At 43.1% G+C, this 21,763-nt stretch overlaps 1 protein-coding gene and 1 pseudogene across 2 annotated transcripts in view; both read right to left on the reverse strand.

Annotated features, from left to right (window-relative positions):
- SPTLC1 (serine palmitoyltransferase long chain base subunit 1) overlaps nt 1-21,763 on the reverse strand; it is a 197,771-nt gene that overhangs the window by 10,899 nt on the left and 165,109 nt on the right. For both annotated transcript variants that reach the window (XM_060235503.1, XM_060235502.1), the window contains exons 4-11: nt 20,852-20,945; nt 19,956-20,028; nt 10,221-10,353; nt 8,262-8,391; nt 7,599-7,688; nt 6,100-6,207; nt 1,295-1,390; nt 940-1,036 (exon numbers count right to left, since the gene is read on the reverse strand). In XM_060235503.1, coding sequence (XP_060091486.1) covers nt 940-1,036; nt 1,295-1,390; nt 6,100-6,207; nt 7,599-7,688; nt 8,262-8,391; nt 10,221-10,315 — 616 coding nt within the window. In that variant the 5' untranslated portion in view covers nt 10,316-10,353; nt 19,956-20,028; nt 20,852-20,945. The remainder of the gene's footprint in view (nt 1-939; nt 1,037-1,294; nt 1,391-6,099; nt 6,208-7,598; nt 7,689-8,261; nt 8,392-10,220; nt 10,354-19,955; nt 20,029-20,851; nt 20,946-21,763) is intronic.
- LOC132570656 (U6 spliceosomal RNA) lies at nt 11,714-11,806 on the reverse strand (annotated as a pseudogene).

Consider the following 21,763-nt stretch of genomic DNA (forward strand, 5'->3'; position numbering starts at 1 on the left):
CTTCCCAGCCAACCATCAACTACCCGTATCTGTCCCTCTGACTTCCACTTTCCATCTCCTCCCCCCCTTCCTGCAGCGTCTACCTAGGAAAAGGACAGTCTTTCTCTGCAGTGAGGACCAAAGCAGCTTACATCATTCTTCTCTCCCCCTTTTGATCTGCACAATAACCCTGTGAGGTAGGTTAGGCTGAAAGTCTGTGACTGGTCCAAAATCACCCGATCAGCTTCCATAGCAAGAACCTGGATCTTGCAGACTCTGCTCTGAAGTGCTAACTCTTATGTCACACTGGCTGTCATAGAGGAGCTGCTGCTGAATAGTACCAAACAGCCAGGCCTAGGGTAGCCAACCTCCATGTGGAGCCTGAAGATCTTCTCATATCACAACTGTACTCCAGACAACAGATCTCTCTCGCCCCGGAGAAAATAACTGTTTTGGAGGGTGGACTCTATGACATTATATTCAGCTGAGGCCTCTCCGCTCCCCAAACTATGGCTTCCATAGACTCCACCCACCTGGAGCTGGCAACCCTCGTTAAGACTGGACCCAATAAGTTCTCCCTCAAAGGTCAAAATAGGCTTGGAAAGGGCTCCCCCCCCGGCTGCCTTTTACTGAAAAAAACAGGCTTGGTTGCCTTTTACTGACAGAACCAAGCTTGGTTGCCTAGCAATAGCCACTCCCTAGCAGTTTCTCCAGTGGCTTCCCGCATCTGTCTTGGGACTGGAGGGTGGGGTTGCTCTTTGAGCAACATGAGGCTCAGCCAAAGGAAGACTAGGAGAGTTGTCCCCAATGTATTAGGTGTGTGTGTATGTGTGTGTGTGTGTGTGTGTGTATATATATATATATATATATATATATATATATATATATATATATATATATATATATAAAATAGTATAATTTACAACGCATATAATGTATATAAAATTTTCTAGAAGATACCTGGATTTTCTTCCATTATATTTAGGGCTTCAATAGCAGCAGCAGCTAGGAGGGGAGGTAGAGAGGCCGAAAAGCAGTAACCTTGACCTGACAATCTCTAAGGAGAAAAAAGAGCACTGAGTCAACAAACTTTATTTAAACTATCCTTAAAAGATACAGATAATCCTTTGTTAAAACAAGCTGAAGATATTTAAATGTTAGGGCTCCCAATTCTAACTATTCCTTTTTATATTGGCAACAGCTAAATGTTTGTTTCATGATCTGCAACTCCAGTTTTCATTCCACCAAGGAAGATAGCACAGAGTACTTAAATGAGTTTGTGGGGTTTTTTTTGCACTTTAGATCAAGAACATACCTGGTGGTCAATAACAAAGGATCTTCCACAACAAAATCCTCCGATTGAGGCCAGTGAGTTTTCCATGTTTGCACTAATAAGATCAATATCATCTATCTATTGTACAATACAAAAAGATATTACAGTTATAACAAATTGATTAAAAAGGAGACTTACAGTGCAATCCTATCCAAATTAAACTTCAATGGGCTTAGATGGAGTAACTCTGCCTAGGACTGTCCTGTTATTTCCATGCAGGTAAATATTTATGTCTCCAATTTAACGTTTGATTGTCCCAAAGCCCTCATATTCATGACATTATAAGTGCACGGCAGATTAACTGTCATTCCAATGTTAAAGTCTGCTCAAATCCACTAGAATACAGCAACAAATGGACCAAAAATCACTATTATGGTGGTATAAAGCAACTTTTCAGGTACCAACATGTATAGACAATAGAAGCTGTGGCTTAGTATTTAAAAAATGCAAGTTTAGTAACATACTGCACAGCTGTTGAAAGACTACACATGGCCTCCTAAGCATCATTCTAAGTTTTAAAAAATGATCTGGTAAATGACCAAGATATAAACTATACATTTCTAATGTTGGCAATACTGCTGTCAATCAAGTCACCCACTTTCTTTTAAGCAACATTCCTATCCTTATCACTTCCATACAGGGCTACAAGAATGACATGTGTATGACCTCAAGGTTCAACTAAATTCAACTCATTTAGTTAATGCATTTGACCAAAGTGCTGTTACAGGTATTTCCGCAAGCCCGGCAGAACAACTGGCAGAGAACAATGATCTGAAACAAGCAATTCAGAGACCAAAGAAACCCATGTAAAACCACTCTTTTGATCTCCCTTCCAATGGTAGTGTCGCTCTGGAGGGCTCTGTCTTTGATACTAAGGTAATACTTTCCTCAGAGGGATGCTAGAGAGAGCTCATCCACACACAGTAATACAGCTAACAGTCTTTTGTAAAATGCCAGAAACAATATGCCAAGTTAGATATAAATGCACATTTTGCATTTATATTAGTGTGTGTGTGTGTGTGATTTCTTGAGAGAGCTGAGAAGAAAAACAGCACTGTATACTGCATTTTTATTTTTGCTATGGTTAGGCACTTTGAGTGTTTAATGAAAAATGAGACGCATACACATAGTTTCTGTCAAGAACCTGTTTTAGATTAGTACAGATGAATGGAATTCACAGAAGACACAGGTAACCAACAGAAATTCCAATTGAGCAAGTTGTAAAGGGGGAGAAAAACAGAAACTGCCCTCCACTCAAAGTGTTTCAGGCCTGAGTTTGCATGGAGGCTCATATCTACTACTAGGCCTTTGTGCTTCCCCTACTACTAGAACTCTTCCCTAAATTTCCTAGCAGAGAGGTAAGATGGTGGCAAAGTGTCTCCACTCTGTTCCTACCGGAGCATCTACAAGACTAAAATGGCAGCATCCTAGGAACAAGATGTCCTGGAAAGAAGTTCTTACTACAGACTCTACCACCTCAGATGCGGGGGCCAGCAGAAGGGCAGCAATGTTGCAATTTGTTTTTTTTTGCAACCTTCATTTATGGTTGCTTGAAATTATTTTGATTCCCCCCCCACCAACTACTCAAAAGAAAAGACCACAAAAAGTGAGTAAAAGTCAAGGTGAACCCAGAACAGCTCACCCATCACTCGCTGCAATAGAGCAATTAAGAAAAAAATCTGTGACAGTTTGATGCTTTGAAGTTGTCAGGCGATGGAGACTCAAGGCAGTATTCACTGAAACAATGTATACTTTATTGGAAACTCATAGCTGGATACAAAAGTTGAAACTAATACCTGGGACTGGGTGTCTCTTAATCTTAGGGAATCTACTTCAAAGCAATATCTAAACAAAGCCACTATTCTCAAAACAACAGGGAGTGAAGGTGCAAACTTTCACACGAGAGCTTCCGCTTATCTCTTTGCCTCTGGGAAGATGCTGGTCGACCGCAGTATCTACTAAAGACAGGTTGCTTACCTGTAACTGTAGATCTTTGAGTGGTCATCTGTGCATTCACACCCATGGGATAGAGTGCCTGTGCCGATCCCCAAATCGGTATCTGTAAAGCCCGGGATTTTTCCGCGCTTGGCGCCAATGGACATGCGCAGGCATCCCAGTACGCATGCTCACTGGCACCAGCGCAGGGATCCCGCCAGTTCCTTCCTGACCGCTGGAAGCCCCTACTGGAAGGAGACCGTCAGCAGTGGGGAAGGAGGGCGGGTAGTGTGAATGCACAGATGACCACTCGAAGATCTACAGTTACAGGTAAGCAACCTGTCTATCTTCTTCGTGGTCTCTGCGCTTCACACCCATGGGAGACTAGCAAGCAAAGCCTACCTGGAGGCAGGAAGATGGTCAACCGGAAGAGACAGCTTGTAGCACCGCAGTTCCCAACCGAGTCCTCTGCTGAGCATGCACGTCCAGCGCGTAGTGCTTCATGAAGGCATGCGGAGAAGACCAGGTGGCAGCCTTGAAGACATCAGAAAGGGACACGCCTCTCAGGAACGCCACCGACATGGTCATCGCTCTTGTGGAGTGTCCACGAACAGGCCCAGGTAGCGGCTTCTTCGCCAACAAATAACAGAGTTTAATCGTCTCAGTGAGCCATTTTGAGAATCCTGGAACCTATCTTGGGAGCAGCATACGAAACAAAAAGCTGCTTGTCCTTACGAAAAACCTTTGAACGTTTCAAATAAAACAGTAAAGCACGCTTAACGTCCAGAGAATGCAACCTACGCTCCTTGTCTGAGGAAGGGCTAGGGTAAAAAGTGGGCAACCAAACTTCTAAATTGAGGTGGAACTGAGAGACCACCTTCGGAAGAAGACTAATGTCCGGAGCTGGAGGGTGGTAGCCATTCTCCTCACTAGGTCTCCATAGGACTTCAGATCTTCTGATGGCGAAATCGGAAGATCTTCAGCCGTCTGGGAACCTGGCGAGGGCTCCAGATCACCTTCCTGGGCGTCGCTCTCCGAATCCGATGAGGAAGACTCCCGTTGAACGGAGTGCTCCGAGAAGATCGGTGTTGATTCACTTAATGGTGAGCGGATCGGTGTTGATGGTAGCCGAGGAGGTTCAACCGGGACGATGCGCCTCTCTGGAGGGATTGATGCCGATGGTCTCCGGGAATGGCGCGAAACCCTCGACATGCAGGATGCCTTCGACTGCTGCTCCCACTCCGTAAATTCCCTTGGTGTATACCACTGATACGGAGGGTAGGGGTACGGGTAGGCGGGCTGCCACTGACGCTGCTCCCACGATGGTAGCGGTGGGAAACAGCGCGGTTCCAGGGAAAGCTCTAGCTCCCGTTTGCCTCTGGGTTCCATCAGGGTAGACGGGTCCATCGGCGCCGACGGCTCCAATTCTGAGATCGAATCACTCCCACTACGACGTCGCAACCCTGATGACGAGGATCGCTGTGTGAGATCGATCTCCTGCTCTGACGTCGAGAGACAGGGCTGCTGAGTACTGCCTCTCGATGCCAATGGGCTATGGCGCGGGGAAGCCAGGATCTTCATCGGTGCCGAAGTGTCCGGAGAAGGCGATGGAGTGCGGGGCCTCTTCCGCTTCTCCTTTGACTTGGCCTTCTTCGGGGCGGATGCTCGGGTCCCCGAGTCATCCCGACGCTTTTTGGCGGGCGTGTCCACCGATCCGTCATGGGATCGTTTAGTGGAGGAGCCTCGCTCAATCGGCATTTCGGTCACGATCGGGGTCGCTTCGGCCGATGTGACCGTCGAGGCCGGAGTGTCCGCCATGGTCGATGCTGATTTCTGAGGGCGGAGTGCCGATTTGGTTAAAGTCGCCAAAAGCCACGCCGCCCGGTTCTTCCACGTTTGCTTGGAGAAGCGGAGACAGTGTGGGCAGGCCTCCACATGGTGCGCTTCACCCAAGCAGAGAAGACACAGAGAATGGCCGTCAGGGGGCAATCTTCTTCCCACAGGAACGGCAGCGTTTGAAAATCCCCCAGCGACTTTCCATAGACGCCAGCTGCCAAAAAACCCGCTCAGAGTCCTCTGAGGGGAAAAACTGGGGGAAAACAAACAGGGGGAAAGCCCCAAAGGGCAGTCCAACAAATACACACAAAAAACTTTTTTTTTCTAACTAGCTAACTATCTATCTAACTAACTACACTAAGGAAAACAACAAATGGGCTATTTACAACGATAAAGGCAAAGGCCAAAATCTCACCGACCGGGGACACGAAAGGCAAACCTCTCCACACAGCAGTCAGAAAGGAACTGGCGGGATCTCCGCGCTGGCACCGGTGAGCATGCTTACTGGGATGCCTGTGCATGCCCATTGGCGTCGAGCGCGGAAAAATCCCGGGCTTTACAGATACCGATTCGGGGATCGGCGCAGGCGCTCTATCCCATGGGTGTGAAGCACAGAGACCACGAAGATCGGTCACATTCTTTTGCTCCTTTTACAACCTAAACAAAGTTAACACTTCAAATGTCCCCCCTTTGATATGCATGCTAGCTACAGTACAATAAAAGGCTTTGGGTTAGTATGAAGAGTCCATTTGGTTAGTATTCTATAATTTTAATATGATAGAGTTACAGAGCCTGACAGAAGTTTATGCTAATGAAAAAGAAACTAACAAATCCATAGCTAGGAAAAGTAGTAATTAAGGGATTACACATGATGAGCTATGTAACAAACAAGATTATATACAAATGACATGTGATGGCACTCCTAAATGGCTGCAAGGCCATTGCTAAAAACAGGGGGAAAAAATTCTTACTTGCATCACCAAACAGATTTTTCTATGTGACTGTCAGACACTTACATTTATTCCAAAATGTTCTGTGACACCTCGTCCGTGATCTCCCAGTACTCCAAAGGAAAGACTTTCTTCCAAAAATATCCTCACTTTGTATTTGTATTTTAATTTTACCTACAAATTTATTCAATTTTAAGTGACAAAAGACAACGAAAGGTTACCTATTGTTTGCAACAAGGAACAAGCTTCAGGTACAAGTAGTTTCAATTATTCCTACTGCCAGACATGTTACCGTGTATACAACCTTGCAATTCCAAAGACTTAAAGATAAAGTTTTCTTAAGACGAGGACTCAATTTCTGTAGATTCCCCCTCCCACTTCAGCCCACTGATCCATCTGCAATTTTACTCCAAGGGATCAGCAAACCCTGAAGAACTGCACAGGGAGAAAAATGGGAGGTCTGCAATGGGAGAGAACATAGAAAACTGAGTACCCTTAAGTCTTTGAAATGTATAGCTGGATAAAGGCTATCAAATCCACCCCAATATTTCTCCTTTATGCATGTCCTTATACACATATTTCTTATGTGCACCAGAAACAATTTTCCTGTATTTTGGTGACTTCCTCAGTATCTTCCAGAACTTCAGTGGACTTAGAAAGCTACCTATGCTTTGAACTGTATTGCTAAGTTGCTTCGTTTTAATGCTACCCAAACAAATCTTTTCTATTAAAACATTTCCAAGCAGTTATTTAGATCACAGGCCTGTGGTTTCCTACCCACTCAACTTTGGCATTCTGCAATCAAAGGTAAGCATATCAATAGTGCAAGAATCTTCTCCTTTTCCCTGCTTCCTTTTGCAAAAAAGAAAAACGATGATGTGACTGATGTCACCCCACTTTAAGTTTTGGTATAAATTCAACAGGTATGTATGTATTTTCTTAGACTGCATAATTCATTTGCTTCTGTTAATTTTGGGATAGGGAAAGTGAGTTCTACAGGTCACAGTGAACTACTTTCTGCTGAACCAAGTGGAAAGCCTGACTCCTCTGCCCCTTTCTGAAAGATGAACAGACATTATCACACACTTTAAACGTTATTGTACAGTCATAAGTGCTAAAGATTTACTTGAGAAGAAAATGAAAGTGGAGGTTCTTAGTATGCTGTAATCTATGACATTTTATACATAACTGTGAAACACACATGAATTTGCTTGTTGCGTAGTCTATGGATGCACAGAGAACAAACACTGATTTGGCAACAAATCTGAATCTCACAGAAGATACTTCCTTCTGGCCAGACAATAACACAAGAATGGGACACAGCAGTGCCTGGACAGAAGACTATTTCCACATCCTGTCTTGGCACCACTGCACTTCATTATTTTGCTGCCAAAACACCTGTGGCCTACTGTTTACAGCTGGTAAGTCGCATTGAAATGATACCATACTGTTATCTGCACAAGATCAAAACCTTTTAATTAATAAAGTATCTTTTTCTATTCTTATTTCAGGGTGCATAGTATCTATGCTGAAAACAAACAAAAAGAAAACAGTTTCATACTTACCAGCTCTGGAAGGTGGCAAACATCTCCAGTATTAATATACAAACCCTCAACCACAATAAATCTTCGGGTTACACGAGCTTTTCGAGGATTCTATAGAGAATCAGACAATGCAAAAAGTAAATGCATCTTTACATCTATTTGTTATTTAGCTTATCTCTTTAAAATACTATGAACAGTTAAGAAAACACAAAACCAGTTTCAGCAGTGCTAAAAAGCAAGTATATCAAACAAATTTTCAGTGGGAAGAATATCTGGGGCTCAAAAACTCTGTAGGCCATAAGCCTTCTAGGTTGTTGAAATGATTAATGATGCCTTTAAAAAAAGTATTGGAGGAACAGAGAACTGTGCAGGATCCCATTAACTAATCTTAACTACTCTAGTATAGATTTCTCAACAGAGATGCAGTATGAAATTGGCAAGTGGGATAAGGAAGACCAATGGAAACATCTACAGATTAACTGGTGGCTTTTTCTTCTATTTGAGTGACCCCCCCCCCCCGTTTTCCTACCAGTTCCATCACAATAAATAAACTATAATAGCCAAATCCATTTCAAATGTTACACAACATTCAGAGAGGCTCAAAAAAGAAATAATGAGTAATGCGATGATTCAAATACTTTGCCCTGTTTAAAAGTGCATTTGGTTTCTTCAAAAGAATCATACCTTTTGATCTTCAATCTCTTGCTCTTTCAGTAGACGTTCAAGGTCAGCCATATCATTATGTTTAAAAAACTTAATGTTACTTCTGGATCCCTGTAATCCTTTCTGAATAGCAAAGCAAGCTGCTTCATCACTGTAAATATACAGAATCCTCTCAGTTTTAGCAAAAGATAGCTCAAACTACCTTTTCAAAAATGATCTCCTGCCACAATACAGCTATCTAATGCTGGTTCACACAGCACATTCTCTGGTTATGCAAGCAGTCCATTCATCCCAGCTGTACACTTGTATGGATAAAACAATGAGTGTTCTGGGCAACAAAAGTTACGGTTAACAGCAACTGCCATGATTACCAAAAAATCTGCCCAACAGCTATGTTTATGGGGCTGGATCCAGACACAATTTTTCATCAGCAGAACAGAACTTTCCTGTGTCCCACTAATCTACAAAATGATGCTCCTGGGAGATAGGAGTCTGCAGCAAGAAGGGGGAAATCAATGGAACTGCCAATTTAGTCTGGATACAACCCATAACAATTATTACCAGCTATATGGGGGAATCACTCAGTTCACAGATTATATGGACTAAAATAATACAAAGCCACAGAAATATAACTGTGTCAACTGGCACAAAACACAGCATTAAGTACACCAGTAAGACTGCTCAAGACAAGGGTTTTTTTTAAAAAAAAATTAAGTGAATCTTGTTTGCCAACTATACTTCTTTGCCTGGGTAACCTATGGGAATAATGCAAAATTATTACAACAGCTGGTAGCAATTTTAAAGAGTTTATTTTGAATCAGCAGTTGATTGTTAAAATCAAATCACTGCTTTTAAAAACATTTCATAAGTGATTAAAAACTATACTTTAATAGGCATTTAAAAATGACATCAAGATGCAGTTTGAAACTGGCAAAATTAAATAAATACTCTCAAGTGTTATCCAATGTAAATCACACTGGAGTAGTCACATGTGAACATATGGGAGTTCCACTCCCACTTCTTTCTCTGATTTATAAAGGTGCCTTTTAAGCAGTTAATATATCTAACAATGACTCATAAACTTAGACTGAGCACTTATCAATAATACAAACATTTTTGAAAATGAAACACAGCTTCCTCTAAAAGAAGGTTTACACACTCAAACAGCAACTATTTGTCCCCTGTACATTATTTCTCACAGTTATAAAATCACAGAGAAAAATATAAATGGATTGCACACAACAAAACAAGCAGCAGTTGATAAAACCTCCTGACATTAATATAACTAGAGGGGAAATTAGGTTGCAGTTAAGGCAAATGTTGTAGCCTCAGTGTACAGTCCAGCTTGTCTTCCATGCAATTCTAGATATGGAGGTAGGTAGGAACCTCCCATGGGAAGACAAACACTAACCATTATTTGACTTAAGCTCGCTTAGGGAATCCCTTCCTGAAGGCTCACCGAATCTCAGGACTGCACGGCTACTGGATGTACTGTGATGCCATTCTATTTGCATTGTCTTCAAGCAGACATTAGGTCAGACGAGGAAGAGAAGCTGGGCTTCTGGTATTTTTATATGGCAGCTGACTGGATTTTATTGCTTTATGGAGAGAAGGATGAATGGAGTCAATTCCCACCACAGTCTGTCTAAACAGAAATCTGCCATCCCTGCTTATAGCCTTTCATGGACAACACAGAGCATGTGATCAAGTAACAACAAAACAGTGGGAACAGTCACAGTTGGCAGTTGCTTTTCCACCCTGCCATTGCAGTCATAGGAACTGTAACTTCCACAGGCAGGATTGTCTGGTTCACAAAACTACATAGCAGGGATTCGTGTACAGAGAGCACTGTGTGATTTAACCCTACTTCTTTTTAACCCTGAGTGTTCGGATGGGACACCTAGAACTAAAATTCTATATATTTCATAAACCTTTTTTTAAAAGCAGACATAGATTAGGATGAATACAAAATATACATACACAAACACAATGTCTCCTCGTTTTGAATAAGCAGGGATAGCACTGGCAATGGTAGCAAATCCATACGAATATATGATAGCTTCCTCAGTCCTCATAAATTTGGCAAGTCGCTCCTCCAGTTCTAAATGTACATCTGTTTGAGAAAAGTAGTCCATGCATTTGTAACATAACAGTTCTTCTTGAAAAGAATCATAAGTATTTAAGGTCATCAACACCATGAAAATCTAGAATTTTTTTCAGTATTCAGTGTAATTCTACTATGTTTTTATAAGCAGTAAGAGAAAATACTGGCCAGCGGCACTCTACTAAATGTGGTACAACTCACTTTACTGTTTGACTACATCACCTGAAGAGGGCCTATACCAAAATACCACTGCAACCGAGGTACTCAATGGATAATAAAAGGAAATCACCAGAAACAATTCAATTTTCACAAAACAGTGTACAAATATATTTAGTGCAAACTGAATTGAACAGAAAGAACAGAACACTGAGTATACAGTATGAATAATGTCCCCACAAAGTCTTTTCACAGCCTGAACGTCAGCTTCTTCTGATGGACACAGGGGTGGGCAAAATCCTTTGAATTCAGCGTTTATTGCAGGACTCCTCGCGATTTTGACAGAATATACTTAATCAGCCTCCTTCTCTCGACGTTATATGGACCTTAACTAAATGTTTTTTACACATGGATTAAGAGCATGCGTTAATCCATGTGTAAAGAACATCAGTTAAGGCTCTGTATAACGTCGAGAGAAGGAAGCTGATGAAGTATATTCTGTCGAAATTACGAGGAGTCCTGCAATAAGCAGTTCCTCCTACTTTCTCCGTGCCATTTGGAGTTGAATGCTGAATTCAAAGGATTTTGCCCACCCCTGTGTCCATCAGAAGAAGCATACATTCAGGCTGTGTAAAGGCTTTGTGGGGACATTATTCATACAGTATACTCAGTGTTCTGTTCTTTTTGTTCACAATTAAGTTTGCACTAAATATATTTGTACACTGTTTTGTGAAAGTTACATTGTTTCCGGTGATCTCCTTTTATTATACCAAAATACCTGCTGGAAATATTCACAAAGAGAGATAATTTGAAACGCATCAGTTGTGGATAAACTAATTTATTCACAACATATACATTAAAGAGATAGTGAAACATTTCACAGGCTTGTTTTTAATCTTTGGGATAATTTTCTGTATTCTGCATTAATGTGAAGAATTCCAACAGAAATTTCCTGGACAGCCAAAATGCTAGATAAACCAGCAAAGCAATTGGTGGGCTTAAATGTTTTCCCCAGATGCTCATTTCATCTTCAGCTTTTTCACAGTTCAAATTTTTTCCATATTTATCTCTCCCCCACAACCTTCCTACTCCCAACTTTTTATGCTGCTGAATTTGTATCTTGTTTAGCATGTTCTGTGAAGATATAAAACATATTCTGTGATTCCTTAGTATTATTTCATGGATGCACTCATGTTAATATGATTTGTCAATCTAGAATATAGAATGTTGCATGTAACCCTTGCACAGGGACCATGCTAATCTTCTTTGCATCATTCCAGTTTTAGTCTATGTGCTACCAGAGCTTGAATATAGTATTTTAATCATAATGGGAAATGGCAGAATAGTTATGTTTGGAATTCAGGTTGAATTCAAGATGTAAAAGTTCTGGACACTTTGAAGCCACAGGAAAAAGCCTTCCCTCCCAACACCATGAACATTTCAGGGGAAGTTAAACTGTAAAAATGCATCATTTATAATTTAGTTCGTATATAAATTATACTATTAGGAATATTTATAGAAGAATAAAGTTCTCAGTTTTCTATAAGCAAAACTGCAAATATACCCAAGGGATGGCTACAAGCTGCTGCACCCTATCCTACCTCAATGCATGTACCTCAATGCATGTACATGCATGTACTGTCTGACAAGAGCAAGGGGAGAAGTAGGGCATGGAAGGAAAAAGCTGGGATGCAGTGGCATTGGGAGGAAAGGTGGCTAGGGACAAGTATCAAAAGCTGGAGAACAAAGTGGACCCTGCTTGTCATTATCTCATACTACATATTGTTTCACATAAGAATTTTTCATACTATACATTTTGAATAAAGCTTTGTCTTTAAAAGCACTTAATTCATTCCAAAAGAGAAAATACTGGGAGGGGGAGGACTCCTATACTTTTCCAAACAACACATTTTTCCATTGGGAAAAATGAGGCGGGGAAAAATCCTCAGACAATAATGGAAAAACTCAGGGCCTTCACATCTCCAGGTTCAATCCAGATGAGTGTGGGCACACCACTCATACACTAGGTATGAGGGTTGATGAGAACATTGTTTCATCACTGCATGATACATGAAATCCAGGAACACTTCACCATATACCCACCTATTCTTCACTTCATGATGGGGAGAAAGCAGAACTATCAAGTTTTCCCCACGATTGAGGTCATATTTTTCTTGGCATGTAAATTATTTTTCTGACCACTAATATAAATAATGCCCTAACCTGGATAGCCCAGCCAAGCCTGATCTCATCAGATCTCAGAAGCTAAGCAGGGTCAACTTCGGCAGGTACTGGGATAGGAGACCTCCTTGATATGCCCGAGCCAGAGGCAGCGGCAGGTTTTATTCAGCCACCTGAATATTATTTATTTATTATTTATTTATTACATTAAGCTTATATCCCGCCCTCTCCGCAAGCGGACTCAAGGCGGCTCACAACATTACATTACTACCATTAAAACCAATAAAACATATAAAACATAATTACATATTTAAATTATTTAAAACCATTTCATGGTGCTGTATTAATACAATACAATATAGGTGGTTCTGAAAATTCGGTGGTGACCACCAGTACTCTACATAGTGCTCTATATGATGTCCAGTGGCAGCTCTCTCTCAGTTAGATATCGAAGGCCTGTCGGAACAATTCGGTCTTACAGGCCCTGCGGAACGTAGGCAGATCCCGCAGGGCCCTTATGGCCTCCGGGAGAGCGTTCCAGAGTTCCAGAGTTCTGGCGCTGCCACCGAGAAAGCCCTGGTTCGTGTCATATGCAACCTGGCTTCTTTTGGTCCAGGGATGGACAGTAGATTTTTCGTCCCTGAACGCAGTGCTCTCTGGGGGATATACGGAGAAAGGCGGTCCCGCAGATAGACAGGTCCCTGACCATAAAGGGCTTTAAAAGTCAGTACCAACACCTTGAAACGAACTCGGAACACAACAGAAAGCCAGTGCAGCTCTTTCAGCACGAGCTGAATGTGCTCCCATTGAGGGAGTCTCATTAACAGCTGCGCTGCAGCGTTCTGCACTAGCTGTAGTCTCCGGGTCAGCGTCAAGGGTAGCCCTATGTAGAGAGCGTTACAGTGATCTATTCTTGAGGTGACCGTAGCATGGATCACCATTGCTAAGTCGTTGTGCTCCAGGAATGGGGCCAGCTGCCGCACCCGCCGAAGGTGAAAAAAGGCGGATCTAACAGTGGCTGCTACTTGGGCCTCCATTGTAAGGGAGGACTCAAGGAGCATGCCCAAGCTCCTGACCTTAGGGGCCAGTATTAATGGCACCTCGTCAAGAGCCGGCAGATGAACCTCTACCCCCGGACCACCTCAACTCAGATAGAGAACCTCCATCTTCGTCGGATTCAGCTTCAGCCAACTCAGCCTGAGCCAAGAAGCCACGTCTTGAAGAGCCAGGTCTAGATTTTCCGGGGTACAGTCAGACTGGCCGCCCATCAATAGATAGAGCTGGGTGTCATCTGCATATTGATGACAACCCAGTTCATACCTCCTGACAATCTGGGCAAGGGGGTGCATATAGATGTTAAATAGCATCGGGGATAGGACCGCTCCCTGTGGCACTGCACAACTGAGAGAGTGCCTCTGGGATGCTTCCTCCCCTATCACCACCCTTTGTCCCCGATCTTAGAGAAAGGAGGTCAACCACTGTAAGGTGGACCCCTGAATCCCCACATCGGCAAGGCGACTAGTCAGTAGCTGATGGTCAACCGTATCAAAAGCAGCTGACAGGCCTAATAGCAACAGCACCACTGAGCCGCCCTGATCCAGATGTCGCATGAGGTCATCTATGAGAGCGACCAGAACCGTCTCTGTCCCGTGACCTGGTCGAAAGCCGGACTGGAATATCCTCCAGGCCCCCAGTGGGGGTCAGTCACCAGAGATCTCCATGACTTCCAGGTGTGGGTGCACACACACACACACACACACACCAGGGGTGTGCATTCGGTTCAGCCGAACCACATAGACCACCGAATCACCCCTGATTCAGAAGTATACAGCACCATATACTTCCGATTCCATTTTCAGGCCATTAAACGGGAGCCGTATATGGCTCCCTGTATACTTCCTTTTAGATATTCAGAAGTATACGGAAGTCAATGGAAAAGGCAGGAAAGGAGCTTCTGCAGCCTCAGGGGAGCTGCTTGCTTCCTTTCCCGCCTTTGGATGCCTTTTCCCGTCTCTCCCATAGCCTCCCTGGGATCAGGGAGGGAGGGGGAGAGATGCCCCAGCAGCCAATCCAAAGCATGCATTTGCAAAATGCATTGCAAATGCATGCTTTGAAGGGCTTTTGTGTAGCTGATGGCTGGGCTAATCCCTCAGCCATCAGCTACATTGTTGTTCTTTTGTTTACTTGGGTATCCAAGTAAACAGTGTTCTCTGGCCAATCACAGAGCAGTGCTATTTTTTGAAACTGCTCTGTGTAGGGTCAGAGTCTGCCTGGCTGAAGAGAGATTGTGCTGCACTGGCCTTGGCCTCAGCTGCTGCTGCTCTCTCTCAGCCTTTCCTGACCTGCCTTGGGAAGAGAAGACGTCTAAGGTAAGGCAGTCTTGGGGTTCTTGTTTTTATTTTAGTTAGTAAAAGGACTTTTTAAGACTCAGAGTCCCTTTACTTATCCAGATTTGGGTGGGTGACTACTGGGTAGCTTATTTGGGGTTAGGGGGTTCTGCTGGGGGTAGGGGCGTGGGGTGGGGTCGGGGGTTTGCCAATTTGCCCGTATCTTACTTTAGTGAGAGGACTTTTAAAAGTGCAGTGTCCTTTTACTTTTCTTGATTTGGGTGGCTTGGATTTCTTGGGGTTAGAGTGAAGGGAGGGTTTTTTGGGGGGGAGGGGTTGGTAAAGTTCCTGTATTGTTAAAAGTTAAGTTTTTTACTGTTTTAAAAGGATTCTGTGTTTGATTTGTTGCTGCTGTGTTGTGCTGCTGTTGTTCCTTTTCTCTTCTGGTTCTGGTTCTTGGGGGCAGGGGCCGTTTGGCCTAATTTTCATTGTTTAAAAGGCCACTTTCTTAACACTTGAGTTTCTTGGCCTTCTCCTGTTGTCCCTTTTCCTGGTTCTGTTTTTTTGGGGGAGGGGGGGAAACTGGCACCTGGGAGAGAGACCCAGAACCAGCAGGCTTGTTGTGCTTGGCCAGCTCTCCCCATGTTGTTTGGGGCAGGGCTGGAGAGCTAGCATCTGTAGATTGTGTGTTCTGTGGCAGGGAAGCTGGCACCTGGGTGAGAGACCTAGAACCAGCAGGCTTGCTGTGCTTGGCCAGCTCTTTGGGGCAGGTCTGGAGAGCTGGCAACTGTAGATTGTGTGTTCTGTGGCAGGGAAGCTGGCACCTGGGTGAGAGACCCAGAATCAACAGGCTTGTTGTGCTTGGACAGCTCTCCCCGTGTTGTTTGGGGCAGGGCTGGAGAGCTGGCATCTGTAGATTTTATGTTCTGTAGCAGGGAAGCTGGCACCTGGGTGAGAGACCCAGAACCAGCAGGCTTGTTGTGCTTGGCCAGCTCTCCCCATGTTCTTTGGAGCAGGACTGGAGAACTGGCATCTGTAGATTTTATGTTCTGTAGCAGGGAAGCTGGCACCTGGATGAGAGACCCAGAACCAGCAGGCTTGTTGTGCTTGGCCAGCTCTCCCCGTGTTGTTTGGGGCAGGTCTGGAGAGCTGGCATCTGTAGATTGTGTGTTCTGTGGCAGGGAAGCTGGCACCTGGGTGAGAGACCCAGAATCAGCAGGCTTGTTGTGCTTGGACAGCTCTCCCCGTGTTGTTTGGGGCAGGGCTGGAGAGCTGGCATCTGTAGATTTTGTGTTCTGTAGCAGGGAAGCTGGCACCTGGGTGAGAGATCCAGAACCAGCAGGCTTGTTGTGCTTGGTCAGCTCTCCCCATGTTGTTTGGGGCAGGGCTGGAGAGCTGGCATCTGTAGATTTTGTGTTCTGTAGCAGGGAAGCTGGCACCTGGGCGAGAGACCCAGAACCAGCAGGCTTGTTGTGCTTGGCCAGCTCTCCCCATGTTGTTTGGAGCAGGACTGGAGAACTGGCATCTGTAGATTGTGTATTCTGTGGCAGGGAAGCTGGCACCTGGGTGAGAGACCCAGAACCAGCAGGCTTGTTGTGCTTGGCCAGCTCTCCCCATGTTGTTTGGGGCAGGGCTGGAGAGCTGGCACCTGAGTTTGCTGCAGCCACGTCTGCAGAGCAGACCTTGAGCAGATTGTGTTTTGTGTGGCAGTGACATTGGCAACTGGGTTTATATTGGTTCCAGGCCTGCAGAGTTCATAGAGTAGATAGAGGGATGTAGTGCATTTGGGTCCTATAGAGATTATCTGGTGTGAAGTTAGATTTGGCTTTGGGTGCCCCAGGAATTGGACCCCCTGGTCCAATTTTTTTTTTTTGGCCTTGTGGGTTTTGTGTGGGACAGTGCCCTGAAGCTGCACAGCAGTTTAGGAGGCTCTCTTCAAAACCTCCTGCTCCCCAGAGCCACTTTTCCCACGACAATTACAGTGAGGAAGTGGCTCTAATTGGTTTTTTCTCGCCATTGGGAGCAGTGTTCCTTTTCGGGTGCCCACAGATGGGTGCAGTCTTTTTGGGCCAGGGGGGTTTCATGCTGGGGAGTCCCCTGAAGCTGCCCTGCAGTTCTGGGGCCTCTCTCTCAAACCCCCCCTCTGGCCAGAGCCACTTTCCCTACAGCAATTATAGCGGAGGAAGTGGCTAACTGGGGTTTCACCATCATTGGTGGCAATGGGCCTTTTGGGGAGCCCAAAGACAGGGACCCCCTGGCCCAATCTTTTTGGGAGTTGGGGGTTTTATAGGGGAGAGTTCCCTGTGGGTTCCCTGCAGTTTTGGGGGCTCTCCCTCAAACCCCTGCCCCCCAGTAGCCTCTAATTATGCCCTACATTGCCATTGATTTCAATGGCCCATAGGGTATAATGGTGGGATAGGGGCACCCTCTTTGGGTGCCCCTGAAATGGAACCCCCTGGCCCAATTTGGAAGGTTTGTAGGGGAGAATCCCTTGAAGGTCCCCTGCAAATTTGGGGGCTCTCCCTCAAACTCCCTCCCTCCTGGCGGCTTCCAATATACCCTATTTTGCCATTGATTTCAATGGCCATAGGGTATAATAGGGCTGTATATTCGGAAATAGCCGCGCATCTACTGTATATGTGGCTATTCTGAGTACGGTAATAGGAAATACATGGTATTCCGTATCTTTTGGGCACCGTGTATTTCCGAATCCGTGTAATTCCGTATTTTTTTTTTGCACACCCCTAACATACACTTAAAAAATGCAAAAATACTCAAAAACCCCACATATTAATGCAAACAATCTTATTTACATATAAGACCACACAATTATATAGACTGGGAAAAGTGATGTCAGCCTGAAAACAAATTATCAGATCATCACCAAGCATTATTTATTTTTAACCCAAAATGTACTTTCTTCTTCCCTTACAGACAACAATGAAATATGTATCTTCAGATTTTATTAAAACACCATAATCTCTCTCCTTCAGTCAACTGATCAAAACAAAACGGGCAAAGTCTTCATTTTCAGGCTAAATTCAGATAACTAACATCTCTGAAGGAATAAAATATTAATGTCTAATGACTATGAAGGTATGTATACTATTTCATATGCTTTGTTACTATATAACAAAGAGCATATCAAATGCTGAGGACATATATTTAAAGTGACAAGTGACTCTTCACAACAGAATGAAATAATTCACCTGTATAATAAAAGCCAGATGGCTGAATACCTGCATAGAGATCTAGTGGAAACAACCTCCACTATTTTACTGCCACTAGAAAAGGTTAAAGAAATGTTGCCACCTCCAATGCCAAAAATTTAACTGATTATGTGAACAGTCTGCCATAGAATCTTAAATGATCTCGAATTTCAACCTTTTAAGCAAGCACCAGGGAATCAAACTAGAACTTCCAGGCAGTCAGAGAAACCAGCCTCATTGTATTGCTGTCTACGCTTTCTCTTGGTACCTCACAGAAGAGAAATGTGAAACACCTTCATAGGTTTTGATTAAACACAGACAGGGCATTCCACAGGAGGGTTTGCATTATAGAACTCCCCTGCTTGAGGCTTAGGCTTCAAACCTCTTAATGCAGATATAATCCAGAAATCAGACTGCCCTCTTGTGGCCTTCATAAAAATATTGCATCTAAGGAATTAAGACCACAGGGGAAGAAATGTTCTTGCCTCAGGGTCTGCCAATATCGGCCATAAAGCATCCTAGAAGGGAATGCATTAATCCTGGCGAATAAGTCTCTATGCTGGTCATTTCCACAGGGCCTGTAAGGCAGCAATGTTCCTCCAGGCTTATGGTTGAGGACAGCAATTTAGCCTGGCCTTCCATCCTTTTACTCTCCCCTTGGGGTAAGGATAATCTGGATACAGACACAATCTGTAAAGGTTATTGTATTTGTTTTACGTTTTTAACTTATTTAAATCTGTCTATGATTGTATCCTTTTAAATGTTGTACACTGCCCTGAACCCCAAGTATGGTTAATTAGAAACCCAATTTATAAATAAAAACATTTATTCAAAATCTGATGCATCATCTTTTCTTCACTCATTCTACAAGACTTTTTCCACAGCCCTCCACTGAGCTACGGAGACTACCTATGACTCCAGCAGCTCAGGGTTAAAGCTGTCTCTATGGCCCAGACAGGGGTTAGACAGAAAGCAATGCCTGTTGTTCAGTATAAGTAGGACAGTGAGGCAGCAAACAATTCTTTAACTCCTTCATCAGTTCTTTAATACTTACAGAAGAAGCTCTTTCAAGACCATAATACTCCATGGAAATCCAACCAAACTCCTCTACAGGGGAAATAACATGTTCCCAAGCTGCATCTTAAGGCTTAAAACAGTGCAAGATTCCATCCATACAGGTAAGATTACAATTTATGCAGTAGGGACTCATATGGGGGTATTTTTGGAGATGATTTGGTGATACAATTTTTGAATACTTATGTTGTTACACTCAACAGACTAATGGAAGCCACTACAATCTCCATCTAGGCTTCTTTTGTTCTACAGATGTAGCCCACTCTCCACTTCTTCTGTTTCAGATTTCTGCAGTTCAAATCTTAATGCGCTTATTGGGTATCCCATCCTGTTTACTGTATTGACTTACACTGTCTAAATCACCTTCAGACTCAGAGAGAAAGGTGGATGATAAATAAATGTCAACAATACACAGCTCTTTGAGAAGACACTTCTACCCACCTACCCAGCTGTGTGAAATGCACACACTTTCCAAAGCAAAAGTTATCTGTTTTATTCATATTGCCAAGCAAACTGGTTTATACTGAGTATGAATATATTAAAATGTCCTCCCATATAAAGCTCCTTTATAGGAGGTAACCTTTAAAGTCATAGACAGATTTAAATAAGTTAAAAATGTATCTTTAATACTGTACAGAAACAAGACAAATATGCTATAACTTACCAAATGTTCCATAAAATCCTCTAGGTCCACAAGTTCCAACACCGTATTTTGCCAGAGATGCCTGAGCCGCATTCTTTAAAGGAATGTGAGCGGGAAGGGGAGGAAAAGAGAAAAAAAAACAGTTAAAACAAATTCTGTGGTAGAAAAGAAATCATTACTGTCCTGTTTTGCACTGTCAGCACTGACACTTTCACATTGCAGCTTGTACAGATTAATGGAACACAATCATTGTATGGACGAGATATCAGAGAGAGACCTGAAGAGATTCAGTACCCCTTAAACTGATAAAGCTGAGCAGGCTGAACTCCAGGAGCATGGACAGAGAACCTCCATACTCTCAGTAAGATATAAAAAAAATCTCACCACTCCAAATATCCATTTTAATAAAGGTCAACAGAACCTTAGCATTAAGTCCTTTCTTTTCACAACAGTGGTCCTAATGACATTAGTAAATCCTAGACTTGTACGTTCTTCAGAAAACAAGCATTTTGAAACGGCTCCTGTTACCTGAAATTCTGACTTCACAGCGGCCATTTGGAACATCTTTGCCATATAATTACGTAACAAATAAACTTTAACTAGAAACTGCACTGTTATTTTCCACAATGACAGTTAAATTTTCTCTTATTAACAAGCTTTTATTTTATAAGTTGACATATATACAATTCACAATAGCTAAAAGCTCAACTGAGAATAAAAAGGGATGCAACCCTCAACAGTCTCATATTGTCCACATAAGGAAACCACAAAGGAAGGATTTTCAAAGAGATTGATCACTGTTCATGAAAAATGTCTTTAGTTTCGTATTATATTTGGGTAGACAATTAATGCAGTTAACAGGCTTGTGAAAGTCTTTACTATCCACTTACATTTCAGCAGCTATTTAAGATACTCACCTTAACCCTTTCGTTATCCAGAAGTCCAAGGAAATTAAACGATGCAAAGTTTATACATTCTTTGCCATTCACAATAATTTTATGACTTGGAGGCCTTTGAAAAAAGCATTAAACATTGCTCAGCTAGTTAACAGTGAATAATACTTGGTGTTTCAAGCAAAAGTGTTTTGGAAAAGACCACTTTGGCCATTTCTGCATACTCTTCAAGAAATACACTGAAATGCAAAGCACTAGTAAACTGCAGAAATGGTGGTATTTTATGATCTTGCTACCAATTTATTTAAGTCTGAGCATTAACTTAATGGTAACTTAAACCTGGAGCTGTAAACAGTTAACACATCCTTCTACAAGCCTAAGAAAAATGCAGGTTTGCAGAAAAATCTGAAATCTAAAAATAAATAAACAGTGGATTCAAAACCCCTCAAAATGATAGATGTAGCACCAGCAGCTTTAAAAAACAAAAAGCCTCAATGGCCAATGCTAGGCAACTGCAACAGTACTGCGAGCCTTCAAGCCTTCTTGGGGGGGGGGGGGGCAAGGCCTTTTCAAAGGCTGTTTGGCCTCTGAGAGAGGATTCATCATGGGCTAGGCCTGACAGCAACCACCAGGCAAGTTGCTATCCTGTGACCTGCATGACCCACCTAGGCCACTGAACAAAAACCAGAGTGATATAGTGGCTAGAGTTTCAGACCGGCATCTGGAAAACCCAGGCTTGAATCCCCACTCTGCCAGGGAAACTCACCAGATGACTTTGGGCCAGTCACACACTCTCAGCATAACTTAACTCATAGCATTGTTGTGACAATAAAAGAGAATGACATAAGCTTTCGCTTTTCCACTGTGGCAAATGGAAGTGTATTGAAGTTAACTAATAAACGTAGCTGAAAGAGGGACAGATTTAGGTTGCCTGAT

This window comes from Heteronotia binoei, chromosome 4, assembly GCF_032191835.1.
Source record: "Heteronotia binoei isolate CCM8104 ecotype False Entrance Well chromosome 4, APGP_CSIRO_Hbin_v1, whole genome shotgun sequence".
NCBI lineage: Eukaryota > Metazoa > Chordata > Lepidosauria > Squamata > Gekkonidae > Heteronotia > Heteronotia binoei.